Source organism: Zosterops lateralis (genome assembly GCF_965231275.1).
Source record: "Zosterops lateralis genome assembly, chromosome: 6".
NCBI classification, from domain to species: Eukaryota; Metazoa; Chordata; class Aves; order Passeriformes; family Zosteropidae; genus Zosterops; species Zosterops lateralis.
The window spans coordinates 15613139-15627781 of NC_139761.1; the positions used below are offsets into that span (position 1 = coordinate 15613139).

General features: G+C 42.0%; 1 protein-coding gene across 2 annotated transcripts in view; it reads left to right on the top strand.

The window, feature by feature from the left end:
- The window catches only part of ITPK1 (inositol-tetrakisphosphate 1-kinase), a 142738-nt gene that overhangs the window by 63071 nt on the left and 65024 nt on the right, over positions 1 to 14643 (top strand). For both annotated transcript variants that reach the window (XM_083863381.1, XM_083863382.1), the window contains exons 4-5: positions 6028 to 6153; positions 14003 to 14120. In XM_083863381.1, the coding sequence (XP_083719507.1) occupies positions 6028 to 6153; positions 14003 to 14120 (244 nt within the window). The remainder of the gene's footprint in view (positions 1 to 6027; positions 6154 to 14002; positions 14121 to 14643) is intronic.

Sequence of the window (14643 nt, forward strand, 5' to 3'; positions counted from 1 at the left end):
AGAAAATAGCCCCAGCAGTGGAAGATGAGGGCTAAAATCCTGAAGGTTTTCATGCAGTGGAGTTTAAGAAGCTGAATTAAGATTGCAATAAACACCACACATATTGGAACCAATACAATTTTAGTTGAGTATTTGAATAGCAGAATACAATAAGAATCATGTAGAAAATCCCCTACACAGTCTCAGGAATCAAGGAGCAAAGAAGTCAGGTCAGGCTGAAGTTGTATGTCTAGTTCACAGGGAGAAGAGTGGTTAGATTACCACAAAGGGGTTTTTGGACTGTTATTTGTGAAATGTATAGCAGGGCATTAACAGTTCCCTACCAGAAAGTTGAGTGGATTATTTCCCTTTTGTGGCATTCTATTAGGTTTTCTAGCACTTGAGTTAATGTCTGATGATTTGGTGCTGTCTGCCTGTTGAGAAGGCTTAGGTTTCTGATTTACCTTCTGCCTTCACTTACCTCCTTTGGCTGAAAGTTTCACGAACATTTCCTACCTGCAGCATGACAGGCTGCTGTGAAGGGAGGTGCACTCCTGTTCTAGGATGCACATCCTAGAACATTCCTGTCCTAGCAGCACATCAAATGAAAACATAGCAAGGACTTAAAACAGCATCCTGGCGAATGGAGTTTGTTAGTGGATTGAAGAATGGGAGCAAAATGTTTGAAGAATAGCTGTACGGATTTTTATTTTTAATGAAAATATAATAAGAGAAAAGTGAGGATAAATAGAAATGTAGACTCTACATTCTGCAGGGATATAGCAGTGGACATTACTCTCTTTGGTTCAGATAAATGAACAGGTTGGTATTAAAACTTCATTTCATGTGAATGCTAATCCAAAAACTATTTTGGAAGAAGAGGTTTAAACAAAAAACAAAATCACAAATCCTAATCAGGCAGATTCTGAAATGCAGCTGATTATACCATGGACTGGAAACACTCAATAAAACAAAAAATACACAACTATTTTAATCATTATTATAAATTATATTTCTTTTTCCTAAATCCAGCATTTGTAGTTGTTTGGCTTAGGGTTTTTTTTCCCCTGGGTGAACAAATCCAGATTTTCTCCACTTGGACATAGTTTTATTTTTAAACACGGCTTCCAGAAATGCATTTGTGTGGGATTGCAGTTGGGACCAGTGGAGAGCCATGGCACTCTGCCAGGCACTTGCCCTGTCCCTCAAATACAGATGGATTGCCAGGGTTCTGGAGAAAAACAACCCCAAAACTTTAAACAAATTATGCTTAATGGAAATAAACATTTTTTGCCCTTCTCTATAATGATTTGGATAATGTGCTGGCTGTGTGTTTCTGGAGGACAGAGGAAGGGGGAGGGGGAGAGGAGGGCAGAGACGGAGCTCTGTGTGCCTGTAACTTGCTTTCCAGTGGATTCTCTAGGAAGCTTGTGGGAGAGACTGTCGTTTCTAAGCTTGGAGCGTTTTGTAACTTTCAGCCCGTCCTTCTATTAAAAGGTGGGCAGGCTGGCTGCAGCCAGCCAAGATAAGAACATTTATCTACTGGTTGGTTTCTTCCATATATGGATTTGAAAGACCAGGAAAGGCATACAGACCTATATAATCATTTAGGTTGGAAAAGACCCTTAAAATCAAGTCCAGCTGTTAACCCAGCACTGCCAAGTCCACCAATAAACCACATCCCCAAGTGCCACATTTACACGTCTATTAAATACCTCCAGGGATGGTGATTCCCCCACTTCCTGAGGCAACCTGCTCTAATTGACTTCTTTCAGTGGAGAGATTTTTCTTAATATTCAATTTAAATCTCCCTATGCAATTTTAGGACATTTCCCCATCTCTTACCACTTGTTGCTTGGGAGAAGAGACCAATGCCTGCCTGGCTACAGCCTCCTTTCAGGCTAAACACCCCCAGGTCCCTCAGCCAGTCCTCATCAGAACCATGTTCTGGACTCTTCCCCAGCTCCATTGCCCTTCTCTGGAAATGTTCCAACACCTCAATGTCTTTCTTGTAGTGAGGGGCCCAGAACTGAACACAGGATTTGAGGTGTGGCCTCACTAGTGCTGAGTACAGGGGGACAATCCCTGCCCTGGTCCTGCTGGCTGCACTATTGCTGACACAGGCCAGGATGGCATTGGCCCTCTTGGCCAGCTGGGCACACAGAGCTCATGTTCAGCTGCTGTCACCAGCACCCCCAGGTCCTTTTCCACCAGGCAGCTTTCCAGCCACTCTGCCCCCAGCCTGTAGTGCTGTGTGGGGTTGTTGTGAGTGACCCCAGTGCAGCACCTGACCTTTTTTGACTTCATACAGTTGATCTCAGCTCATGGATCCAGCTTGTCCAGATCCTCCTGCAGAGCCTTCCTGCACTACAGCAGATCAACTCATGCCCAGTTTGGCTTGAATTGCAAACTGACTGAGGGTTCACTCAGTGCCCTTGTGCAGATCATTGATAATGACACTGAACAGCACTGACACCAATACTGAGCCCCAGTAAACAGCAAGTGTGACCAGTTGCCCACTGGATTTAACTCCATTCACCACTGTTCTCTGGGCCTGGCCATCCAGACAGTTTTTTACCCAGAGACAGTGCACCCATCTGTGTCACATGTATGTCTTGCATATTTACTGTGTAAAGTATTGATACTCTGTTCCATATCATGCACCTAAGTTTTGCTGGGTTTTTACTGATGAGTGACAATGCCATGAAACCCATACCTGGTTGGATTTGATTTTTTAACATAAAGAAAAGGGCAAGCAGAGTATGCTGCAGGCTATAGCCACCTCACAGAAGAAAAAGCACCATAGATGTATCTCTGGTTTTTCAAGCTCACGCTGGTAAATCTTTTCTTTCACTTCTGTTGCTATGGTGTTAGTTCTTTGCAATAACAAACCTTTGGGTGATCATGTCAAATGCAGAGATCATTCAGAGAGGGAGATGCTGAAAGGGAAGGGAAGTAGGAGGGCTCAAATTCCAGCTGATGACAAACAATGAATCAGTGTTTTTCTCAGCAGAGGGCCATCAGAGATTTTGCACTTTACTTTCACTGATTTCTTTTTGGGTCTGATACTCTGCTTGAAAAGACTTCTTTTTACCTCTTCAAATCTTTTTTTTTTTTTCCTTCTACTTTTACTTTTTTTTCTTAGTGTATAAAAGGAAGGTGGATCTCTTCCAAATTCCACACAGCCCAGGAATATTTGCTTTCTGCAGCATAGCTCTAAGCACAGAGAACTTATTCTTGCAAATGATTTGATGCTCCAGTCCGCAAAATACTGGATCAAATTTTGAAGGTTTTTGTGGCTGAAATGTACCTGCTGTCCTTGTTGAGGCAATTAAAGTGATCCTGAACTTCCTTCCAGAGAAGCTGCTTTATCATGCTGTTGTTTCTCACATTGCTTTACCGCTTTACTGGTGAAAGGGAAGTAAAACAGTGTTGGGGGGAGCCTTTTTAATGCTTTCCAGTGTGCAAAGTACGTGCATTTGGTTTCGTTCTCAAAATTTGCCTGTTGCGTTTAGCTGGCACAACTGTTGTGAAGTTGTCTTGCCCAGATGTCTTATGCTTATGGAAAACACTGTGCTGGAAATGCCTGGATTTGCCTTGAAGGCTTACTTCTATTCTTGGGTCAAGGCTGAAAGGGAGGACTGTTCTCTTGTTTCCTGAATGTTTCTGTGCAGATTGAGCTGAAAGTTCGGGAAGAATGTAGAGGGGTAACCAATCTCAAATACTTACTTGCTTCTTAACGCTTTTCAAACTGCAAGTCCTGAAAATGGATTAATTCAGAATTTTGTACCTCAGCAACCAAGGATTTTCTGATCTAGTTAAATAGACCCTTTGTTTTACTGTGTCCTTCCAGATGTGATAGGCAGATGGAAATAAATCAGAAGCAGCAGTGTGGTCATTTGAGATTTCTTTTAAGGATATTAACTGATTTTTCTGGAACTTGGTTGAAGAAGTTAATTATCTCCTTCCGTGTCCTATAGTCAAGCTGCAGTTCACTTCATTTTGCATTCGTTTTGCAGATACTTAGGCTGTCCTCTAGCCTTTGTGCTGCACTACTTGAGAGTGAAAACATGTCAGGACAGCCAGACCTTCTGTGGACTGCCTCAGCTGGCCACAGCTTACCCATCCCTGAGCATCCACGCCACGTCTCTCCTGTTGGTCTCTTGGCTTGTAGGGAGTAGCTGCCCACCTGTGGGTGGTGCCTCTGTCTGTCTCCTCGGAAGAGAGACACACACTGTGTTTTCCAGTTGTACTGGAATCTGCATAAGGACTTCTAAGGGTCCCAACCCATAACTCTTAGTAGGAGCATATAGTAATGGGCAAGTAAAGGTGGTCTCTGAGGGAGGAATTGGCAGTCTTTCAATTTGCTTTTGGGCCATAAGTACCTTCAGTTATTCTGCTCAGAGGAGCCTGGCCCACATAAGAGTGCCTACACAAGAAAAGTAACTCAGCTTCATGGATAGTTACATTAGCAACTAGCAAATTAATATAAGGCTGATAGATCTGTGCTGGTTTAGTTTTATTGGTTTGATCCTTATCTTATTGGTTCGTCTTATCTTTTACCATCTTTAAGGCACTCACTCATTAATCCAAAACAGAGCCATTTTCAGGGTGGGAAAATTTAGTAGGACGAAACTCTAGCTAATGAAACAGAAAACAGCATCAGCAGCAGCTTGTTCTGCCCAGTACTCCTCTCCCTCCTGTGCCTCTCACAGCCTTCTTTACCAGAGTTGAATAAAAAAGAAGGATCATGTGGGTAAAATCAGATGCTAACTTTAGTAAGCACACATCCATCTTTCCTCTCAAAGATGTTTCTGGTTTGGCATTTACAAGGTTATGTTGCCATTGATGCATTAAATCTCACAACTGGGTTGAATCTCACAGCTTTTGGGCTGTGAGCAGCCCAGTGTGTTGGCTAGAATATGAGCCAGTTCTGGCACTTACACTGAGCTAGTGTTCAGTCTGGTGAGTAGCTTCAGGAGATTGTTAAGTTTCATGAGCATCTTAGGGGTCTGCATAACATCATCTTCATGAAAGCAGATTTGGCATTAAATTCAGATCAAATTGCTTAGGACTTTCCCCAGTCAGGTGTTGAAAATCTTGACGAATGGAGATCCTGCCACCTCTGTGGGATTCTGCTGTAACCAGACTGTCCTTGTGGTAGATTTTTTTTTGCCTGATTTAGTTGGAATCTCCATAGTTTTGATTTATAGTCTGATAAATCCAAGCTCTCACAGTAACCCTGGCCAGATCTCTTAGGATCCTTGCATGCATCTCGTACAGGTCCAGATATCTCATCAAGAAGGAATTCCTCTATCCTTTTCCAGTGCAGGTGGTTCCTCTGCTCTTGAGCCCTCTTTGAGTACTGGGACCAAGTCCTCTAACACATTGCCACTGTTTTCATGCTTTCCTGTGCTGTCTGGAGCAAACTTTCTGCACACCTCACCCCAAATCTTTGTCTCCTACCCAGCTAACGCCAAAGTCTGCTACTGAGAGTTGTCTGGGAGCTGCACCCCTCCTTACCAGCAAAATTGCTGTCTCAGTAGCAGATGAATTTCCACAGATCCTGAGTCACTTGCTTTTGTGTTACCTTTATTCCTGTCATGGGTGCTGTTTTTGCAATCCCAGTTAGTGAAGGGCGCAGCAGACCTTCCTTTTATTAGTGGTGTTAATCCTTGTTAGCTCATTCCTTTTGCATGTATGTGAATGTACCGGGAAACTGGGTGAACATGCTGGGAAACTGAGCTGAAGAGCCATATGTTGGTTTAGGGTGGAGAAGCACAGGAAGATGTCTGGATGGATAGTACTTGCTGGTGACTTTGCTGTTTTTCATGGAATTAGAGCTACACTGCTGAGAAATAATTGTCTGAGCAAAGTTTTCTAACATTCAGTGATGTGTCAATTCTCAGGGATTTGGATAACATACCAAAACAAAAGCACTGTGTAAAGTAAATGTCATCTGTGTGGCAGAAACACCTTGGATGGTGGCAGGGACAAGAGCTTGGATCCCCCATATATTAATAAAATGTTTCTCTTTGATTTCTTCAGCTTGACCTCACCAAACCCATTGAAGATCAAGGCCCTTTGGATGTGATCATACATAAACTGACCGATGTAATCCTTGAAGCAGACCAGAATGACAGCCAGTCACTGGAGTTGGTTCACAGGTTCCAGGTAAGTGGTTCTTTCTGCATTTCAAGCAGGCGGACGATTTTGGTGCAGCAAATTCAATGTGATTACTGTGCAGTTTCTAGGGGTTTGATGAAAAGAGCTGTCTGGCACACTGCTGCCTTGCTACTGATAGCCCAGCAAAAGTGGTTTGCCTTCCACCTTGGGAAGGTTTTGTTTTGTATCAGTAAGGTTAGTTAGATCTGTTTCCCACCAAATATTCTTATGTTATTTCAAGAGTATTAGTGCTGATCACAGAGAGGAATGGGTCCTTGCAGATCACTTTACACGCATCCCTCCATGACAGAAGCCACTGAATTAGTTTGGCCCAGTTCTGTCTAGTCTCCCCAGTTCCTGGAATGATAATTTCTGCAACATCAAGATTACTGTGAGTGACTCTGTCCTCTAGTGCTTAAAATCCTGTTATTAATTTTTTTCCCCTCAAGTTTACATTGAAGGTCAGAAATATGCAGGGTGTAGTGGTACAGAGAACTGTTTTCCCAAAGAAAAAACGTCTTAAAAGATTCTCTCCCAATGCCTTCCAAACGTTTTTATTTTGGAAGATAGAGGATGAGGTAGAGCATAGGGACTCTGTGAGCAAGCACATGAATGATATCTTCTTTCTGATAAAGTAAGGCCTTAAGCTTTACTTCTGCAGGAGACTGAGTTGTGCCACATCACTGGCATGCAAGAAGCCCCCACAACAGTAAAATGTATAACCAGGAACCAGTGGTGCAGAGCACAGGCTTTTCTGTGTTGAATTACATGCCAAAATGTGTTTTAGAGTCATGTAGTTTCGTATCCAGGGCAGAAGTTATCTGGAAATAGCTGCCTGTCTCTGTCTGTCCTATATTATTTTTAAGATATAGATAATCATTAAAAATTAAGAGAAGCATATTCCATAAGAAAAAGAATTTGTAAGAATACTTTTCTACCAAATATGTGGTGTAGTGATGTTGTTTTGGGTTTTTAAAACTAAAACTCAATGAGCAGCTTAGAAAATGAGAAATTACCCCTTGCAAGAAAGCTGTTTGTATGAGTGAGGTGTTATATAAGCACCGTGGTATTTCTGGCACCTACACACAACTGGAAATAGTGTGGTTCCCTTATTGTTGATTAAGTTGACTGAAAAAGTTCTGATGATCTTAACCAGACCAAACAGTGCAAAATTCATTATGCTTTTTTTCCTGCTATTGAATATAAATGTGACAGCAAGATGATACCTGGCAGCAGTCTGACTGTTGGCTCCGTAAAGCAGTCTTCCAGGAAGCAGAGAGCAAGGGATCTTTGACCACAGGAGGAGAAATGATCTGCCAGACTACATTTATGACGTTTTTAAGAATGACTTTTTTTCAGATCTGTGTTAGGGAGGCCTTGACCATCTAATCTGCAAAGAGCTAGGGAGGAAACTGGCTTCATATTTACATGACTCTGTGTCCCTGCTCTCTGGAGTCTGTGAGGAGCCCTTGTAGGGTCTGGCAGAGAGTGCTAATAGAACAGGAAGCCTCTTGGCATGCCATTTTATGACTGTTTTCAGTTGCCTTGGAAAAAAAAATTACAGGAGAATGAAAATGGTATGGAGGAGTTGTCTGTTGACAGTGGCATTTTTAGCTCCAAAAGACCTTTAGGGCTGAGATTTCTGAGGTCTTTGTGCTAATTGAATGTGGTATGGACTACAGTTTCTCAGGAGAATATTGGTGGAGGCAAACTGTTCTCCACTGCACTGAAAATCAGTGATGAGTGCCTGGTGATCTCATCCAAAGCCAAAACAAAGACTGCATGCAGAACCTAGTGTAGTGTGTGAGATGAGAAGTGAAGAAATATCGTTATTTGCTTTTTAGGACACTTAAATCCTTATTTTGGGGGATGATCGTTATTTGCAGAGATGATGGTCAGTCTCCCTTCCTACCCACTATAACACAGGGCTGGGCTGATTGAACACCGTTAATTAGTTAACTGTGAAAATTGCTTATAGTCCTCAGTGGTTCCTTCTTGACCAGAGGTACATGGAGGGAAGTCAGGTGAAGAGACAGAGTTCTCCAGGGTGCCTTTCACTTACTGATGCTACAGTTCCTGCCTTCTTGGTAAGAAAGAAAGCCAGCTACCCCAGTTCCTGCCTTCTAGACAAAGTATGTGGCTTAGAAAACTAAGTATGTTTTGGCTCATGTAAAACATTGGGGAATCTTTGTTATACTTTCATTAGAGCAAAATGCTCTCTGAGCAGCTGCCTGTCGTTGCTGTACAGGGGCTTGAGTAGCTTCATTCATTGCAGCTTCATTTTGCATTCAAAATGATGGCTCCAATGATGTAAAATCAATAGGGTTATTAATTTGTATTTCAAAGCTTCTTCTGAGCAGGTTCTCTTTGCATTAGCCTACTTAAAAAGACAGATCAGATGCAGATTTTATGCCTAGTCTTTTGCTGTCAGGTTGATGAAAGTTTAAAATGTTTCCTCCCCTGCTGCCCTTCAACTCTTGACTCTCCAGCTCTGGAGTTGTCCAGGATGGGCTCTTCTAATCTTGATTAAGAAGCTTTTTTAGAAGGATTTGGAACTGAGAAGAAGGAAAATGAGGGAGATATTTTGGAAGGGAGGGGAGGTAGGGGACTTCGCAGCTGAGAAGAGGCAAGCAAAAAACCAAAGGGAACTATTATGCCTTAGTAATTATTTTCTAATTGGGGGGGACAGGTTAATACAAAATTGAAATGGTCTGTTTGCACCTGAATTCACAGGCTAATACCTGTGTTTTATCCATTTGAAAAATAATGATGTCTTAAATTACTGGAAGAGCTTCATAAACAGCAAAATTAACAAAAAATTGGTCATCCAAGTGCTAGAGGTTAGGGTAGCTTCCTGTGGGTAGGATTTGCAAGATGAAGGAGCAAAGGACTTCTGTAGCCTGCACAGTGCAACTGAGTACTCAGAAAGTTTCTTTGAGATATACAGAGAATAGAAATGTAACAGGGAAGATAAGTTACCCCTTCTCCTTGCCACACCCCTCATTTCTCCTAACCACTACAGAAATCTCTTTTAGATTTAGAGACAAACAATTTTGAGGTGAGCATTTGTTGAAGACCCCAGTATGCCTTTACCTTTCCTTTTGGAAGGAGGTATCTGTGGAAAGAGACCATCACAGCCTAAGACAACAAAAAGGAGCTTTTAAGTTTAAATCTGATGCAAACACTTTAGACATGCTTGTCTTTACATCTCTTTCTCCCTTGGAAAATGTTGGCATGTTTTTACAAGCAGTCATTGTCATGTTTCTGTATGTGGGAAAACACAAATCCAAATGGCATTGTTTCTTTGCTTACTTGTTTTCTTTTGGAATATTCTTATGGGACTTTGTTTAATATTAAACAAAACATAATATAAGTTTTATTACTTAGTAATAAAAGCAAGTCAATGAACCAGCGAGTCTCTTATCTTCTAATTACCTATTATTTGCAGTAGATACTGTATCAACTTCCTGTTAAAATATTTTAAAAAATCATTAGCTACCTTTTTTGGGTAAAATGACAAGCAGTTCTATTCTCATCCATACACAGGCTTCTCAAGGAAAGTATTTTTTTCGTTGCTGGGTTATATCCAGAGGTACTTAATAGGGAATATGAAATAGTTGGTCTCTTTCTGATTTCAAGTTTCATTGCTGGCCTTCTGCCAGCAATGGGACTGGTACAAAACATGGCTTAACACCAGGCCTGGAATACAAACAAAGGAGGATCTGCTAAAATTCCTTGTTTCTTCTTGTTTGCTTTTATGTCAAAGATTAGAAAGAGGAAAACATAGATGTTGTCTGGGTCAAGCTGAACTGCAGTCCAAGGACAGAGCCCTTTCAATCTATTGTTGAAAAGCCTAAATATCTTCCACATTGTTTCCTGGGTGGTTGGAGTCTGCTGCTGGATATCAGTCTTCAGTAAATGCACTAAAGTAGAGAGCAGAGTTGTTTTTGCTGGAAGCATGAAAGACTGGAAAGTTCAAAGTTGAAAGGTTGTACTGTACTGAAGAGAATCTACTGTACTCTTGGCTTCAGTGTATCTCTCTTTCTTCTTCAACTGCTTCATTTTCTAGTTCATGTCTATAGTAGCTCATCTGCTTTCAAAATAATCAGACAGAAAGCCTTCCTGTTTATGCAGATCTATATTTCTGGTAGTGAAGCTAATCCATGCCATGGGAAATGTGCTGTTATTTAGGCTACATCAAGAGTTTTCCAGTATGTTAAGTGATCTTCACAGGTCACTTACTGATGCTACAGTTCTGCCTTCTTGGTAAGAAAGAGAACCAAGCTACCAGTTCCTGCCTTCTAGACAAACTATGTGGCTTTGAAAACTGAGTATGTTTGTAGTACATGATGTCTGAGTGTGCAGCAGTTTCTAGTACAGAATCAAAGTTTATGAAAGGTTTCACATCAGCTACCATAATTGTTCCTGTGAAATGAACAAAATGGACTTTTCTTCTTGTAATTTCCTGTTGTAGAGAATTGGTGTAAGGTTCAGATTTTAAAATTACTTACTTAAAGTAGTTTTCTGTACATAGGTATTGAAACTTTCTTTTGCATGTGTTGGTGATGCACTGGTGAGTTGGTGTGGGAGACTGGGAAAATGCTGGCAACCTGGAGGCCCAAGGGGAAGCTGGATGACTTCCTTTGCCAATCCTGGTGCAACTAGATGGTTTTGTTTTTGAATGCAGAGTTAATACTTTGTTATGGAAATCCAAGTAACAGAGTGTGAGAAGAGATGCAGGGTTATGAGGACGTGAGTGCATTTTGATGCTCCTGTCACCTGCACAACTTCAGCAGTTTACCTCTAGCTGAGTTCATACAGAAAGGACACGTACAAATACACTGACCTTGTTCTGCATTGAGAGTCTCTTTGAAAAGAGGCTGTTTCTGGGTTCAGTTAAAAGGAGAGATGTGTGGCCTGTCCCCAGATGAGCTCTAGGAAACACTTCAAGTTTGAGATCTTTCCTTAGATGACAGAGATCTTCACTGCTCTGAGTTTTGCCATTCCTGTGCTTTCTGGTGGTCCAAGTTCCTGCAAATGGAGAAGAGTTGGAAAATAGTACCTGACAGATTTAATGCTGAGAAATTTCCTTGTTTTCTAAAGAAAGCTGATTTGCTCAAAGTTCAAAAGCTTTTGTGTGTTTGAAGGGGCTGTTGCCTTGCACTCAGTGCAGTTCTTCTTGACCTTAACGTAGTTTGTTAAAGTTCTCTACTCTAAATGGCTTTTGGAAAACAGCTTCCCCCTCCTTCATCTTAATCAGTTATTTAATGTTTGTCTTACAAAGCTTTTTGGAGGCTCCTTAAGGCAACAGGATGAGAAATTGGTCTCTTGAAAGTCAGCTTAGATGCACTTTTCTCTTGACATGTTGACTGGTGTAGAATGGCCTTGAGATCGTGCCTTATTCCTGTTAAACTTCATTATGCTGTGGCAAGCTTAGTGCTTGGATGGTCTTTAAATAGGGTTTAGGGCTGTTACCATTAGAAATAAAGCACTGTGATGATCCCTTACAGAAACCATAAAAAGCCAGGCTTCCTCTGGAAATACTTAGAGTAAGATGAGACACATTACCAAGTAGAATACATGAATCCTGGGGAAGCAAGGATAGTTCTCAATGCTGAGGTGAGCATCAGGAAGATTCAGGAGCTAAGAGATGGAAAAATCATTCCCTCCTTGGAGGGCAGTGAAGATGATGGGGTCCACAGGCAGGAGGAATGTATGTGTGAGGGGAAGGATCAGTATATGCAGGGTAGGGGCTGGGGGCCAGGATGAAAGTCCAGGGAGCTTGAAGTCAAGGTGGAACCGCAGACTGGCCAAGGCAGAGGGGTGGTCACCACAGTGTAAAAGGAAGACTCGTACATGCATCAGAAGTGCTGCAGGTGGCTTGCTGCTGGAGCTCTGCTGAGGCCACATTTCAGAGCTGTGGCATGTTCAGTCTGGGTGCTGTGTTTGCCTCCTGCCCCATCAGGGCTGTCTGTAAGGAGCTCGTCCTCTCAGTGTGCTGGGGAAGACACACAGTGTGGTAACTCCCTGTCTTTTAAATGGAGGCACAGAGGGGCTAAAAGAGCTGCCTTGTAAACTCTGGAGATGCTGACATATTCAAGTACAGTTTCACTATAAGCAAGTTCAAGCTAACACCCTAATCACTGGATCATGCTAGCTCCACAGGGTGTGTTTTAGGTGCTGCATAAAAGGGCATGTATGCATAGACATGTGTGGGTGTTTAAGAGGCATTAGGTAATAGATACTCTAGCTCTAAAAAAAAGAAATCTTGTCTGTATTTATAAGGTGATTGCTCTGCTTAAGACTGTGGAAATACTAGGGGCAGAACACTCATGAAAACTCTATATTCTGGGATTTAGTGAAGCCCAGCTTCTGCTCCACTGAGCTGATGAGGCTTTTTATCCAGGCTGTACTGCAAGAGTGAGACAACAGCTGGGTCTGACAGTCTTGATGACCAGCTGTGCAAAAGGCTGTCACTTTTCCCATGAGGCAGCGAGGTTGAACGTATCCTTGGGGAATTCATTTTGTGTTCTGCAGGGATTACTAAATATATCAGACACAAGTATTGCCACTGAGGGGTGTCACATGCCCCGTGAAGGAAAGCTGCTTGTGTTTTGTGGGTGATGCAGTACGTTCATTAAACCCCAATGCTGGTTCCTCTTAACCTAAAATGAATAATCTCCTTTCAGCAGCCATCAGTTGTAGTCACCAGAAAGCAACAGTTTCCCAGTGCTGGGGTGGAGAAGTCTGCATGCCCAGTTAGTATCTGGAGTGAAATCACTTTCTGGGAATAGATTCTTTTCTCTCCAGCAGAGTGCATTTCTTGAGGCCACCTCCACATACTCTGAAGTATCTTTTGTAGTATGTTTTCTTCTTTAAAATAGTCAATTTAAATTAAGTAGAACTTCATGGAAGTCTATTAATTGCAGGAGCTTTTGCATGTGATTTAAAGAAGTAAGTGGAAATATTAGGGTGGCTTTGGGAAGTTGGATGAAACAGAGATAGTAACTTTGGATATATTTGTCTGATTTTTAGTAGAGTAAGATGGATGCATGTATCCCACTGGCTTTACAGAGCCAGGCTGGGGCTGGGGCTGATGAAGGAACTCAGCTTCTGTTCTCAGAAACAGAAGAAAGTTTTGTTACCTGGCAGCTGTGTCAGTGTTCCTGGCCAAGATGTAGTAGTGCAGTCATGACCTCAGTGAATGGGGAATTGAGTTATCGAGATGAAGATCCATGAGGTCATTAACTTTACTTTGTTCTTTTAGTCAGAAAAGGAGAATATGAACATGGAGAAGTAGAAAGCAATGAAGACACAGTGAAGCAGCCATCTCTTCAGCTCTGCCAAAAGAAATTTCAGCCCTTATCGTCCAGCCCTTAACACTGTCTTCAGCCCAGCTGGAAGACAGCAATAAAAACAACATAAAAGAACCCAGATGCATTTCTGAGCCTAGTTCAGATAGTTGTGATGTTCACATACAGTAATTGAATACATGGCTGACCCCAAGATAGCTGTGTGCCATCTTTCTTCTCCTAATGGCCTTTCTCAGCCCTGCTCACAGTTCTTACTGTAGCACTTTGCTGGCTCCCATGTGAGCTAATGTGGTTGCAGCGCAGGTTTTGCTACTGATAGAGTCTACAGGAGGAATGTGGTATCTAAACCAGTTAACTGTGATGTTTGTGTTTGTTTGAAGTGTCAGTGTTTTGACTGTCTGGGGAATTTCTAAGTCCATTTGGCTCCCCTTGAAGAGAAGCTGGACTTCTAACATTATATATTCTCTTCCCCATTATTTTCTCATTATTTTTCTACACTCTTCAGCCAACCTAATGCCATTTTTTTCCTATGTATTGTTTTGCAGGAGTACATTGATGCTCATCCAGAAACCATTATCCTAGATCCTCTCCCGGCTATTCGTACACTTCTGGATCGGTCCAAGTCTTACGAGTTAATTCGGCAGATAGAGGCATACATGCAAGGTAGGCCAATATCTCTGCTCCCTGGAGGCTTTTATTGTGACTAGAGAAGAATGCAGCTTCCTTCTGGAGGCTGAATGTGAAGTTTGGTTTTGGGCCCCTTGCAGTGTTTCTCCATGGGAGCACAAACACTGAAGCATTCCTGTGTCACAGGATTGCCCTCTGGAATCCTGTGCTCTTCTTTTTCCATATACACAAAGCAAGTTTTTATCTGATTAAAAATACGATGTGGATTTAATGGGGAGCATATTTACCACACTGAGCACTCTAAGAAATCTTCTGGAAAACATTGTCTTCTTGTTGTGTGCTGGTAAATCGAAATGACTGTACAAATGCAGCAGCTTGTACTAAGAATCCTGAGGCCTGAAATTGAGGGAGAAGAAGAAAATTTGTTTTTGGAAAGGACCAAAAGAAATTAAAGTGTAAATAGAGCTAAGGTCTTTGAGAAGTACTGGACGCCCATTGCAAAAGCTAATTGCTGGGAGGAACATAAATGCACATCTGGTGCTGGCTTGTTACCTGGCAT